This window comes from Dichotomopilus funicola (genome assembly GCF_033296635.1).
Source record: "Dichotomopilus funicola strain CBS 141.50 unplaced genomic scaffold C8A04scaffold_95, whole genome shotgun sequence".
Classification (NCBI taxonomy): Eukaryota; Fungi; Ascomycota; class Sordariomycetes; order Sordariales; family Chaetomiaceae; genus Dichotomopilus; species Dichotomopilus funicola.
Window position 1 is genome coordinate 81,890 of NW_026944116.1, and position 14,432 is coordinate 96,321.

A 14,432-nucleotide genomic window follows, 5' to 3' on the forward strand; every position below is an offset into this window, starting at 1 on the left:
AAAACAAGCTGGGTGCTAAGCACCCGCTGTGGCTCCCGTAGGATACTGTTTCCAACGCCAATTCCCTTATTCATGTGCCAATCCGGGGCCCGAACAATCTGAGGTCGCCTTGCCCAACACCTTCAGACCCATATGCAGGAGCCGATACCGAAGGAAATACAAGTAAACAAACCCCTCCTGCAGCGCATCGCTGCATAATACACGGTATCTCTCGTCCAGATCCAGGAATTTGCGAGTCCATTCCAATACAAAGACGCCCTGCCACCCGAAAACCCAAGAGTAAATATCAAAACATTTGTAAAACCCCGCCGTCCCGATACCCAAGACTTTTTTATGATGCTGTGCTCCGATGTATGCAAAATTCTTTTTTGTTACAATAATACCAGGTGCCGAAAGACAAAGGAGATGGGGAAGCCGCAAAGACTGAGCTGTGTGTATGTTGTAGTGTTCTTGTCTAAGAACGATCATGCGTAATTCGATTGAGCGTGGGGTATAGTTGCTGATGAGAAGGGAGATTCGTCAAAGGAAAGAGCGGAGGATGCGAAGGCTCTCCGGTGTTGATTATGCTGAGCGGCGACGTTGTAGGCGGACCGACTCGAACGAGCGAGCGTAGGCCCGGAGTTCCTTCGCAGCCTTCTCGGTGAGCTGTGCCGTGTCGAGGCCGGCGGAGGAAGTGCTTCGGATCGAGCAGAGGCTGGTGTGGGATGCCGATGGCGAGAGTGTTTGGTTCGAAGACCGGTAGGTGCTTGGCTGGTCGAAAGACATGGCGTCGGTCGGTATTGTACGTGTGTGCGGTGAGTTTTCGAGCCTTGTCGTGTTCGGTCTGTCAGACACGAGGAATACCACAAAAGCGAGGTATGTACGAGAGCTTGTTGGCGTGGTTGTGATGTGATCACTTGCTGTTGTCTTGCTTAATGTTGGAGGTGCTGGTGGGGTGTCTTGCTGTGTGGAAGTGAAAGGGAGAGTCCGGAGTTGCGAGGTGCTTCCGAGGGCAGAGCCGTGATTATAAGAAGTCGAAGGCTTGTTGACTCATAGCAATGGATGTTGGTCCAGAGTCAGAGTGTGGTGGAGACAAGAAGGAGAGTGAAGTTGACGACGAAGCTGTCTGGGAGTCAAGATGGGAAGTGAAGTTGAGCGGAGCTGGGAAAGCCTGCGTTAAGTATCCTGGGGTGACCTATCCTGGCTGGTGGACTAGGGAGCAGTGAGGCAGCGGCCCATGACCACAAAGGACCCATGAAGACTCAGACACTCGCGCCATCGAGGTACATCTGCCAGTTGAGCCTGGGTGGTATCGTTTCACCTCAATCCGCCGGGAAGGGTACACAAAACACAAGTACACTCCCGTACCTGCTGCACGCGCGAGCAGGGCAAGAGGTGTGGTGGGGAAAGTTTTGCAAAGGGCCAAAGGCTGCAGCTCGCGCTAACCTCCTTTTGTCGGAGCCAAGGGGCAGGGGTGCGGATGGGGTGCAATGAAGAATTTTTTTCCTTTGCACGGGGTGAACATAACATAGCACTTGTCGTGGCACCACCCTGGTCATTTGTGAGCGAATGGGTGGAGTTTTCGCTGCTCGTCGCCCTTCTTGGCTGCCCAGGCGGGCGAGCCCTTGCACAAAAAAAATGGGCTCTTCACCAAGGATGTGTGTCCAGTCAAGGCCACACCCCGGTTCTGCTGCGCAGGCCAAAGAATGCGCGAGAAGGTGTGCTGCGTGCGCAATTGCCCTCCACCACATCGTCATTGACTGCCATAATGAGGTGGTGTTCGCAATTCATGGTGGGTGTTCATGCTTCTCTTTGCTCATCTCATCTACCGCCAATCGGGGCCAGGAAGGTTTTGGTGCTCGTTCCCTGATGTTCTCCTGACCCTCAAAAATCTTGTATCGTCTCATCTCTCTGTCGGCCGACGGGGCAAATTCACGGGCAGAACAACATGGAACCTGTGAAAAACTGAGAGTGAAGAACAGTCCAGGCCAGCGCCATCGTCCGCTCTTGTGTGCCCAGCACACTCCCACCACCTGGGGTGCAGGTATTGCGGCCTCTGGCTTTGCCGGGGCTCAGCGATCAGGCGTTTTGCGGCCTGGCAATGGGTGTGCCTGCTTTCTCGTGCCTTCTGCGCGCCTGCTGTGAGGTCCCCCAGGTTATACTTTTTTTTTTTGCAGGGCCATCCAATCAAGCCGCACTTTTTGAAGCATGCGCGAGCGCCCGAAACCCACATGCTAAAATCGAGTTGCTGGGGGTCTTCTCACGTCGAAAATGTCGAATTTTGTGGTGCTGAGCTTGTCAATCTTTCAACCGATCCAACCTTCATACGCACTCCATCACGCTATCTTTGATTCTTCGCCGCCGTATCTCAATTCGCCTCTCACTGTCGCATCGTCGTCTCGAAAGATCAGGGTAAACTTGATAAAACAGCAGATGGGCAACGTGGGGGTTTCGCACCTCATCCGGCTCTCTTTATTGCAACCACAGCGCAGGGAACTCGCCCGCTGATAGGCAAGGCTCGGGAGACGATACCGTTATCGAGTGGAGGTGGTCACAGAGCCCGGCGAGTTGTTGAAGCTGCAGCTGCAGTGTGACCCAGTTTCGCTGCCTCCGTCGCCCCGAACTCGACTCTGCCAAAGCTCGCTACCCTGATCCGTTCCACTTGGGAACAGACACTTCCCCTAAGGCGACGCTTCCATTGGCTGTGCTTCTGCTCCCGCGAGGGCCGTCGGTGCTGGGAGAACGAACTGCCTCTGGGCGTGCAGCAAAACCTGCACGCGGCAGGTTGGCGACGCTGGCCGCATGAGACCCCCAGGGCTGCTCCAATACCAGCCGGCGCCAACGCGAGCACTGCAGGAGAGCACGACCGAGGCACTTCGCCGAGCCATCCAAGTGCTATCACTGCCATTCAATGCCACGAACGTATCGTGATGCCGGGTTGCCTTTTTGGATCTATCATGTTCGAGCCACCAGGGACAATGCTGCTCGGTGACGGGTGATGCCTCTCCATCCTGGTGTCTTGATTGACCATACTAGGTACAGTATCTTCCTCGACATGAAGTGTGTGTCGAGGTTGAAACGATAACCGGGCTTCTTGAGCCCGAAGCGCTGTGCCCCGGCCGCTTGTCGACGATTCCGCGGGAGGGCAACAAAACAGGCAGCTTCGAAGCATTGAAAACAAATACGGATAACTTTCAGCATTCTGATACTGGAGAGATCTTGCGCTACACCTGTGTCATGTCCGATTCCTCACCAATCCATTTCGCCAGAATACTTGCCGCGTACCCCGTCTCATTGGTCGTGGGGAGCTACCTGGAGCTAGGCCGCATTGAGCTCAGCCTGCAGTGTCTGCTTCTCGACGAACCACCCGGGCGACCACGTTTTCGTCCTTCTCTGTACTATGCACGGAAAGAAGAGGCAACCCGTTTCATACATGACGAATTTGTCGTCACCTGTTGTGTCGCCGCAGCAAGATGCTCGGCCGGGGGGCGCTTCAGTCATTTCGGGTGCTTTGAACGTTGCTCAACCTCCGATGTCTTGCTCCTTTGCTTCCTCCCATCACGCACTCGATGTCGTCAACGCCGTCAATGCCCGCGACAGGCCGTCTCTCTCTCGGAACCCACCTGGGAAGGGAAGCACAGCGTCTCCCAGAGCGAGCGAAAGCAGGACTCAACAAGTCGTCTTGAGACCATCATGATTGATGGATTCGGTTTCTCTCTCTTGCCTCACATTGCACAAGAGTCGTCCCAGGCCCGTCGCATTCACGGCACTCGGCTTCTCCCCCATGCTACACGAAGTGGGGTCACGCTACTCCGTATTCGTAGCGTAGTGTCCAGCGATCCAAGCATCCAACCCTTCTTCTCTCGTCCTCGTGGGCATCACTTCTCAAAGCAGTGCTGGTCCCATCAATTGGAAATGGGAAACCCAGCGGTAGTTCCCGTGCACTGTCCTTTCCCATCATCAAACTGCCCTCCGGCGTGTTGTTGAACTTGAAAGCAACGGCGCCAGAATCACAGAAGAAGAATTCCCATACCCCACAACCAATGTGACCGTTACGCTCACCTATCTCCTTCCCCTTGATTGTGCAGCAGCAGCCATCATGCAAGCTGCGAGCGGGCAACCCGATTCACGAAGCAGCGCAACGCAACCAGACGCAAAGAAGGGGGTTTTTCTTTCCCAATGCCTTCCTCTTCCAGGTCATCGAGAAATGAGTTTTCCTGAGGCCTTCCCCACACCCGCCGGGGCGGCAAGCCTAACGATTCGCCCACTGGCTGAGAGGGGCCTCCCCTGTCAATTTCTCAGTTCGGACACAATCCCCCTGTTGCGATCGCTGCGGGGCACGATTGGCCGTCCCCAGATCGGCCTCACTGCCGAGAACTGTCGGCATTCCGCTTTTTTTTCTGCTTCCCCCTTGTTGATTACCTGAGCGAGCATCTTCCTTTCCATGTCAGTTGCTTTTTCTTCAACCTTGACGACCAGCGCTAAGCTCGTGGGTAGGAACTTCAGAGGCCATACGTTTGTTGAATGTAAGCAAGAACGATCGCGGCGGCATCCCACGGAATAAACAAAGAAGGCCCACAATATGGGCATGGGAATCGAGATTTTGTGATAACCTATCACCGATCTTGTCCTCCCAAGATCGGATTTTGCGATTCCCTATTAAAAGTCGCCCTTCACCTACACTATGCAGGAGCCCAACGACTTCCCCAGACCCAAGACCCAACAGCGAGATAGTTTCCTCTTTTTCTTGTCCCCCCCGTGCTTTGGTTCTTTGAGAGCTCGTTGTCCCCAGCAGGGCAAGTCCTGTTGATACTAGCTAGGTCGGAACCAAGGCCGTCTCAAGCTCAACCCCGGCTGACGTTCGGGTTCCGCATTTCTGCTTACGAAAGACGCGGAGATGCGGTCACTTAAGTCCATAAACCGACCAGACCCGGGTTGTCTGCGGCAGAACGCCCGTCTCCCAGATGATCATCCTCAAATGTCTTCAGCAAGGGGAGAAAAGAGAAACAGGAAATGGGTACTCTCACTGAGACCAGACGATGTCATCAAACTCTTTTCATTGTGAGACATTGGGGGCTTTTCTTCGGAGCTGGCTGCGGCAGCGTGCGTGGGGCATGTGGTTGGTTAAAGGGTTGACCCGAGTCCGAGGATCGTCTGTGTTGGGAATGGGATGGTGTGTGGGGGGTTTTGAGAGTCGGGTTTGGTTGGACAGAACGGGAGAGAAGGACTTCGATCGGTCAGCGGGACAGCATGTTGATCTTTGCATTTGTTAGCTTCCACGCTAAAGATCCTTTGGAATCTTTCTTGCACAAGCAAGAACCGCCGTTTTCAGCGTATTCCTGAGAGTTTCAAGTTACGAGAACTAAGCTACGGGTTTAGAAGCCAGGCTTGATTATCACGGTGGGTGTTGGAGGATATCTTTTCGCAGGGAAAGAGAAGGAGGAATTCAGCCCCTTCTCCCAGCTGCATCGGTGGTTCTCAGGCGCTTGGTGTTGGCGAGAACAAACTGAAAAGAAGCGATCAGCACCGCGGTTTGGAACGGCTTCAGCCAGCCATCCATCTATCCATACTCTTCCACGCTTACGGACGGTGAGAGTGTTCGAGGAGGGCCCCGAAAAACATTGGTTCGTGTGCGTCATGGCATCATCCCCAGTGCGCGGACGAAAATTTCAAGGATCGGAGGGAACGGTACCATGGACGTGGAAGACGGGAAGAACAAAAAATGGCAAAAGCGGCGCCGCCATCCAACGTGGGAAATACGTGCTGACGATCGCCTTTCGCGCTTCGCGTATCGGACAGTGTGTGATGATGACGATGATGGATGTGATCTGGCTGACGGTGGTCGTCGTCAGTGGGATTGTGGCTTGGAAATGATGAGCTGCCTGGCGTCTCTGGAGAAGAGCGGCGGCGACAACTCGTGGTGTTAACAAACACCAAGACAAATTTGGCGGATCCTCGGTGTTGGTCCAATCATCTTACATCGTTCAAGGTCAACTATGGAGTTATGTCCGACGAGGTGTATTTGAAAGCTGAGAAGAGTCCACCTTTCGGTCTCTTATCTCTTGAATCATTTGAGCCTCCGACAACATCATTCTCACCTCGTCAGCCTCCAAGCCTCCAAGCCTCTCTCGTCCTTGCTCGGCCAAGCTCACGAACTAGTTGGCACTAACAAAAAATAGAACCGCCACGGATGCCTCGGTCTCGGCGTTTGTCCGCATCAACCGATATCGACAATCGACTTTCGATATCAGTGTCTCAGCTGCGCGGGGAGCATCGGAGGGAACAGCTTGTGTTGGTGTGCAGAGAACTTCATGGCCGGCCACGAGCTAAAAAATTTAGCGCGCCAAAAACAGCTATCGAAATCGATGATCATTCACACTCGAGGGCTGAGGGCTTGTTGGCCTCCACATCGGCGACAAGGGCCAACTGACAATCAATTCATTGGTCGCCTGGCCAGGCGGCCTAGCCCCGTCACGGAATAGTCTCGGGTTGTGGACGGATGGGGTGTGTGTAACAAGCTGAAAACCAGATTCAAATTTTGTCAGGCAGCCCTCGAAATCGAAGCCTTGCCGTTCGAGGCATCGCTGGTTTTGACAATGATACGAATGATTAGGACTGTCTTGGCAATGGAGAAACTTTTTTTCTCGAGCTGCCAACGCATCTGCGCAGAAAACTTTTCGACGTGATGAGTCTGGATTGCCTCAGGTCGTCTCTCCTGAATTGAAGGTCTTGGTGAGAGCATGAAGGACCTGCTGCAGGTCGCCCCGGCTGAATGAGATGGAAAACAGCACGGCCGTCTGGGTTTCCGTGTGCAGGCCCTGACCGGGGTTTACCGACCCCCTGGACAATCACAACACCATCCGAACAGTTTGCTTCCAACTGCGTGGACACACAGTACGTCCTGCGAGATAATTGAAGTTTGGGGCGGCCCCTCGAAGCTACTCCGCAAGGTAGATGGGATATTTGGTAAATGGGTCGAACCAGCGCCGTAGTCGTGGGAGTGACCGACACGAGCTCTCCATGGCGCCTCCCGGCTTGGGCAGGTCTCAACAACCAACAAGTTGACAAACAGAAGCCAACAGGCAGCCCGTGGTCTTGCTGCTTGGTTGGTTTCTTCGTTCCTCAAGATCTTGACCTCGGTACTCTCTCCGCCACTCTGCTCCTGATCTGCAGTTTGTTGTCAATAAGGCCAGGCAGCGTTGCATCCATCTTGAGATCTGGGAGCTTGGTTGAACACGGCACGGCCTCTGCCGCTGGGCCCTTGGCCAATCAACCTTGTCCAGGTTTCGGCAACCTCAACCTGAACCAACCAGATGAGCGAGAGCGCTTGTCGTGCGTCCTTCTCGCCTGCGAAGGCTCGAAAGACTCAGAGTTTTTTTGTTGTCTTTTTTGGGGAGTTTCATCCCTCGGACGACTCGACTGTGCCCCGATCACTGGCTTGCGCCTAGGGGGCGTGTACTTCGTACTGCTGGAGTTATCTGGGCTGCCCGTTTTCCCCTGAGAGACTGCAGTATTCAATTACGGCGTATTTCGGTGTCTTTCGGTGACAAACACGGGCTTCCCGTGCCCGGTACAAAGTGTACGACTAGTGTAGTTATCTGTATGGGAGAAAAAAGTCAATCTCACCTTCTCAATGCAAATTCCAGCCACACCGACGCCTACCAGATCACACCGAGAACCCTGGACCAACGATTCACAGAGGACAATGGCACACAGCCTCTTCCGCCGCACAACTCACCGCCGACCGTTGACCGCAAGTCAACCCATCCCCGCCGGCCCCCTTCCCAATCCATTACCTTCGTCGTCGGCCATGTTTCCTGGTTGAGGGCCGTTGGGGTTTCCAGAGGGCTCACCATTCCTCTTTCTGTCGAACCTGCATTTGCACAAGTGCGGGGCAAGGGGCCACGAGGCCTGCAAGGGGGGCTTGGCAACGACTTGCCCAGACACTTCTTTCTGTGTCTTGGCTCCTTGGCTCACGACGGTTTTCTTTGGCCCCACTCTGAGCAAGAAAAAAAAGCGAAAGGCAACCTCCAGGCCGAAAGCGATCTCATTTCAAAATGCGGAGGAACAGGGGTTCTTTTTTTCAACATCGACGCCTGGCCAAGCAGGGGGTCAAGCTCTGCCGTTGAGCCTCATCGGACATTGGATGCTTTTTGTGTCTCACTTTGTTCAAATTGTTCTGTGTGTGGTTTTATCAACAAGCCCTAACTTTAATTGTGCTTTGTCACGCTTGTTTGTGTAACTTGATTTCTCGTCAACGATCTAAAATCTGACGGGAACCTCAGCCCGTGACGGAGCGGAAAAGCAAAAAAGCGAAGATACGCGAGAGAGATATGCTTTTTCGCAACGCTGAGTTCGAGTGGAATAGCCCCTGATGCAGGATTTGTGCGTCTGGTATCTTGATAAGGAGAAGCCCCTTCGAGAACTCGAAAGCAGACGCTCTCGGCACTCGGCCGCTCCTGCTGCCAAAAAAATCCAGACGCTATCGATCATCACGAAAGTCTAACGCTTTTTGGGATCGGAAGATGGAGACTTGTGAGTTGAACCAGGGTGCCAAAATCTGGGGAAACCGAAAAGGTCCTGTTCCACTGGACGACGCCACAATCTGGCTGCACAGTGCAATAGCAGAATCCCTCAACTCAACTTTTGCTACCCCAAACCATGAACACTGGCTACACTGCAGCCCGCACGTCCTATGGCGTCGACATCTCCATGAGAACCAACCGACTGAGTCTGACTTTCCCAGCCCAACGAGCCGGTAATCACCGGGGGGGGTGAGACTGGAAACCGAGAAGAAACTCGCACCGTATTTGCAGTGCTCAAACATCCTCGGCCGCTTTCACGGCCGGCACCGCTCTTGCAGCGACACAGTGCTGGGACCAATCGTCACCGCTGAGTGGACGACAGAGCGCTCTGTTTGCCCAGGAGCCATCCTCTTGGGAGGAGAGAGGCCCAGGCATGGCAACGAGTGAGCAAGCCAATCAAAGCACATTCCAAGAGCCCGAGAACCCTTCCAAGGGTCTTTCGGAACCCACCACTGTCATTAGCGACGGTTGGGGTATGGTATGATGCTCAAGATTCTTGGATGCTTCGTCGGCAGATCGGAAGCGGGCTTCCTTATCAGTCACGGGGACGATGACCCCCGCGTTCCCAACCTCTGGGTCAAACATGGCGCGATGTGAAGTGTTTCGTGAGTGCTCGCGAGTTTGGGTTGTGGTTCTGCCTCACATGACATGCGAGCCACGGTTGATTGGGGTCGCAATGCATTCACCCACCCATGCCGTCACAACGCTGACACGGTTTGACGCTAACCCAGGTGAATGTTAGTCCGGCGTGGTTATCTTGCGCATCAGCATGGACACGGAGCAAACAAAACACAGTGAACCCCGTCCCAGCGCAATGGATTTGTGAGCAAGCCACCCCGAGATTCGACGGGAACCGTTTGAGTGGGTGACGGAGAGTTGGAACTGGCCGAACGGCCGTGAGAGTCCAAAGGGGGCAATGTGATGGATTTCGAGATCGGCAACGGCTTGGTCCCGACTGTCTGTTCCATGGCCATCCCCGATCCGAGACCTGCCGTCACGACTGACGACCAACGACCCCCTCATTGACCAACTCCCAAACAGTCGTCGTTAATTATTCGTATCTGTCCGTGCCTAGGAAACGACGTTGGAAAGTCTGTGGCACAGGCCCACAGGGGCAAGCCTCACGGGATTCCCGCTTTTGGCCGCTTTTGGCTGCAGGGATCTGCAGGAACTCGATAAACAGTATGGAGTAATCGTGTCATCGTCAATCTTGCAAGAAAAGGAAGGGTCCTACCTGCAGTCGTCAGTGCAGCCGGAAAGTGCGTGCGTCCACGGCGGATGAATGGTTCGTCTGGTGTTGGGTGGATGGTTGACGGCGAGCCATGCACCCCAGGCCACTGCAGCAATCCGGCTTTCCCGATTCTGGCAGCGCCCACCAGCCAAGGCCCAACACCCACTCTTCCCGCAGCCCTCTTTCCCATCTCGATGGCTGCAGCAACACAGTACAAAGAAAACAAGAATATATTGCCGTCCCACGCGGGTTGCCCGAATGGGGACTCCAGCCCAGCAAAATAGCGTCATGTCGATAATCCAGTCGACAACTCCTCCGCGCCGGCCACACACACCTTTTGCTGGGAGGGGCAGGATGTGTGTCAAGGCTCGTCGGCGATAGGCCAGCCCCCACATACATCACACCCACCACTTCACTTATCCGTCCTTTCGCCGAAGGGGACGCTAAATTCCAGATTCTGCAGGCTCGCGGCGCAGATAGTACACTACATACAAACACACGCAATCGATACGGCGGCTGAGGACAGAGAGCGCCTCTGACCGGCCGGAACAAATTGGCGACGACGATTGCTGCTCCTGCTGCTGTGCTACCGCCGCAGAGCACCTGAGATTCGTTGCTCACAGCAACAGACTAACGCAACGCAACCTGTGGAGGCGCAAGTTCAAGTAGAAGAAAGGCTGGCAATGCGGACCTTTCCCGGGCCACCGAGATGCATACATTACGCAACGGATCTGCTCCAGAACGACACCTGATCGCCCATCAACACGCCAGACCCACGGACACGGAAGTGAAGGACGATGCAAACCCTCATTTGGAACGCCTCGTTTCCTCTCCTCGTCGTCGCCGATGTGTGTGTTGTGTGTTGCTCGCCGCTGGCCGCTTGGCGAGGCGTTTCCTCTCTTTTTTTACGTATCGCTTTCCCTCACCCACCCCCTCGTTCTTCAGGTTGTCACACCCGCAGCTCAGGAGTCAGGACACACACCAGACACCAGACTGGACCTCGCTTCCACACCACCCTCACCTGGCGCCGGACCTCCACAACCACTTCCCACAACCATTACCATGCATTCGACCACTAATTACCACTGTCTGGTTGGTTGGTTAGAGGACCCCCATCCCCACGACAATTCATATTCCTTCTCCTCCCACCGTTACCACCCTACCGTCCTCTCTCAGTCTCCAGCTACACTGACGCCCACGCTAAAATGCCCGATGGCGTACAAAAAGCTGGGGCAAAAGCGCAGTCGCAACGCCGCCGTCCCTGCCGTCCTCCCGGTCTGGCGCATGCATGCAAGGTGAGGGAGAATGGCGTGCATATCCCGCCACCGGGAGGCCCCTTTTGGCGGGCCTCCCTTCTTTTCGACGGGCTGTGTGTGCGCCTTGTCTCTTGGCGGGGAGAAATCTGGGGTTTGGCTTTCTTTTTTGCTCAGTGATTTCTTGTCTGCGTAATCTGTAATTGGTCTTTTGTGAGCCTTTCATGACAGGGCTACCGACCGTTGAGGTGTGTTCTTTCTGAGTAAAGCTCCGACCCTCCAAAGGGGCCTATCTCCTTACTACCCAAACCCTGTTGCCTCTACCACGGCCGGCCGGCCGACTTCACTTACCCTCGAGATAGGGACGAGAGGGGCACGGCGAGCAACAGAGTGGTGTGGGTGATGTCTGATGCGACGCTGTCTCAGACATACATACTTGGCCGTCCACCCGCACACCATCACCACCACCACCGTGACCATCAATAATTTCTTGCACGGTAGCTAGTATCTATATGCCGTTGGAAATAGCGGGGGGTACCTCCCAAAACGATGGGGTCATTCCTGTTTCCCGTTACGAAGTGTTAGTCATGTCAAGGAACGCTCAGGTTTGTTCTACTTTTTCCCCTGTGACCGAAAAAGGCCAAGGGGGGCGGCCCCGCGTAGATCGAGAGAGCAAGGTAAGGCCGAGCTGAGACTCTTGATCTGCCCATATGGAGAATAAGGGGTGGAAAGGTGGGTGGAGAGACAGAGAGGGTGTTAGTGACTTTGGAGACATGATTGGCTCTGACAACTGATCTTTTTTTATTTGGTCTCTCCTGACGACGGAATACCTATCAGCTGAAGATAACTCTATGCTACGCTGTATCATTTCCCGCTATGTCAGGCCCACCCGTGGAGCGTCATGTGTCATGTTATTGGTCTGGTGTCCCGCTTCTTTTCATTATACAGGAGATGAGACTAGGAGCCGTGTGGTTGTTTTTATTCTTTGTGTGTTTACCTTTTTAAAAGTTGCGAACCGTGAGGTAGGACTTCGGCAGTGTGAGGAACGGGTGAACAGCATACCCATATCATCAGTTTTCACCTCATCCCCAAGGATAGTGTGGTCCGGAAGAGGATCGATGTGGTGTGGTGTTGTGTGGAGTGGTGTGGCATAACGTAGTATTGGCATGGTGCACTGTGGCGGCAGCTCAAGGCTCAACCGGGCTGTCCGGATGGCTGCTGGGACGCGCGCGACACCAGGTGACCAGGCCATGTCTTGGTGTGCAGTGTCGAACTGAGATAGGGGATAGAAGACGTCGGGGTTTATCAGGCACACATACCAGTCAACCTCTGTCAGGTCACACACCAACTTGTTTATTATCCATTTCTAGGTAGGAGGGCCTGAGTCAGGGCCCTTCATGTGGTGTTTTCAAAGGGAGGCCCTACAGCGGGTGGTTAATTAATGAGCTCTTTTTTCCGGCGTGGGGGGTAACGGAAGGGAAATGAGTGGGGGTTTGTTGGGGATGTGGGAGGGTGATGGATGGATAGTGTTGTGTTGATCGGGTGCGTTTGTTTTTCTCCTCTTGTGATCGAAGAAAGGGGGTCGAGCATGGGGGATCTGGCATTTATTTTGCTCATCCAGAAGCGTTATAGGATCCTAGATGAGGTCAGGTGCTCTCCCTATGTAACTTTGGGTGAAATTCTTGTCATTTTTGCTGGCTCTTAGAGAGTGAAAGGGATGGAAAAGATGACTAGACAAACCGTTGCCCAGAGTCTGGTTCTGGACACTATTCACCACTTCTTTGAGACCAAAATAAGAGCTACACTCTGCCCAGAGAGTTTCAGACTTCCTAATCAACATCTATTCCGGATCCATTATACGGTTTCCACGCTGCCACAGCTCATTTGCCTGTCTCTTGGTATTGAAACTATCATCAGCTGACCTAGGTGTACACTCGGGCGGTTAGATATACTGAGTCATGCGAGGGAATGGTTTCGTTCGCAGTTCGTATCTGCCGCCGGCGTTGTGCTCAGGTGGCCAACCTCTCGGTAGTGTCTCAGGTACGATTACTGAGGCCAGCCTTCAGGAACCGGGCCGAACCTCTCTTCTAAATCCCTTTCCGACAATCCCGAGTGCGGACAGACCTTCTGCCACCAAAAATTTGCGTCCATATGATGTAGGTGGTGGAAAAAAAAAGACCAAGTTGACCATCACCTGGTGACGCCGTCACAACAAAGAGAGTGTGTGATGGTGGAGATGTCACAGGTCACACCAAGCCCTCTCTCCCACCAGGACCCCCGTCCGTTTCGCCAATACCACTACATTGACACCATCAAGTTTTACCAATACCCAGAGGGGTGTGAAAGGAAAAGTTGTAGGCACACAAGTCCCACATCGCCACCAATACATGCCATGTCCCAACCCATTCAACGACACCGCCGGGGGCTCCGACCCAACAAAGACGCCAGCCCCGGCAGCCCGCCCTCAACCAAGTCAGGAAACACGAATCTACCCCGCCTACAAACGGACGACGTCACCACAAAAGAACTTTCAACTACCCATCCGCCCGTTTAACACAACTACCTCCCGCGGATAGCAGCATGATCGGACTCTCAACACGGGCGCAATGCAAGCAAGCGAGAGCAAGATCTGACACCAAGCAGCACGCGAGACTGACCCAAAGGCAGCCATCCGTTTCCAAATAGACAAACAACCAAAGTTGAAAAATGTCTCCCCCTTCCCAGAGACAAAAAGGAAGTGTCCAAGCGTCGTCTCGGGGTTTCCCGAAAAAGAAAATGACACAACTGGAACGGCCGAGTCTGGACTTATACTGGACCGGCTGTTACTCCGTAAAAATGCGATGGTGAGTGAGTGACCCAGTGGTTGACCATATGTGGCTATCCGCTTCGTACAACGGGTACCGGCTGGATCGTGCGCAGGCTTGCTGCGGCCAGCCGGGATCTGGTGACGAGTTGGACGGGGGTTGTGTGTGTGTGTCAGTCAGTGTGTGTGGCGTGACTTGGAAGTTTCAATCGATGGGGCAAGATTCTGTGAGACATGCCCAGGTCTTAACAGTCTTTTCTTTTCTTTTTGTTCAGGGAAGTTGATGGTGGAATGGAGATGGAGCTGCTTTGCTTCATCGCTAGCCACGTCTCGTTTGACTCGTCCCAGGTCTCGTGCGTGCGGACGTTGAGACGGGTGGCGTGGCTGGCACGTCGCCTACACAAACGATCTTCAGACATGAGAAAGCATGGCAAAATAAGAAAAGAAAAAACGGCTGAGACAAATTGGATAACGTTATGGGGTAGTACTACCCTGTTTCTTGAATCAAAACGAAAGTAGAGGAGCTTAACGTATCTTATCAGCGAGCTGCGCATATCACCGAGCTGCGCACGCCCCACCGC

At 53.9% G+C, this 14,432-nt stretch overlaps 1 protein-coding gene across 1 annotated transcript; it reads right to left on the reverse strand.

Annotated features, from left to right (window-relative positions):
- Positions 1–561: 561 nt before the first annotated feature.
- C8A04DRAFT_15510 (uncharacterized protein) lies at positions 562–1,730 on the reverse strand (the record flags this gene model as incomplete). The annotated part of the gene is made up of 2 exons (XM_062778517.1): positions 562–1,020; positions 1,338–1,730. 2 exons carry the CDS (start codon positions 1,728–1,730, stop codon positions 562–564), a joined length of 852 nt encoding a protein of 283 aa, XP_062633215.1.
- Between the last annotated feature and the right edge of the window lie 12,702 nt (positions 1,731–14,432).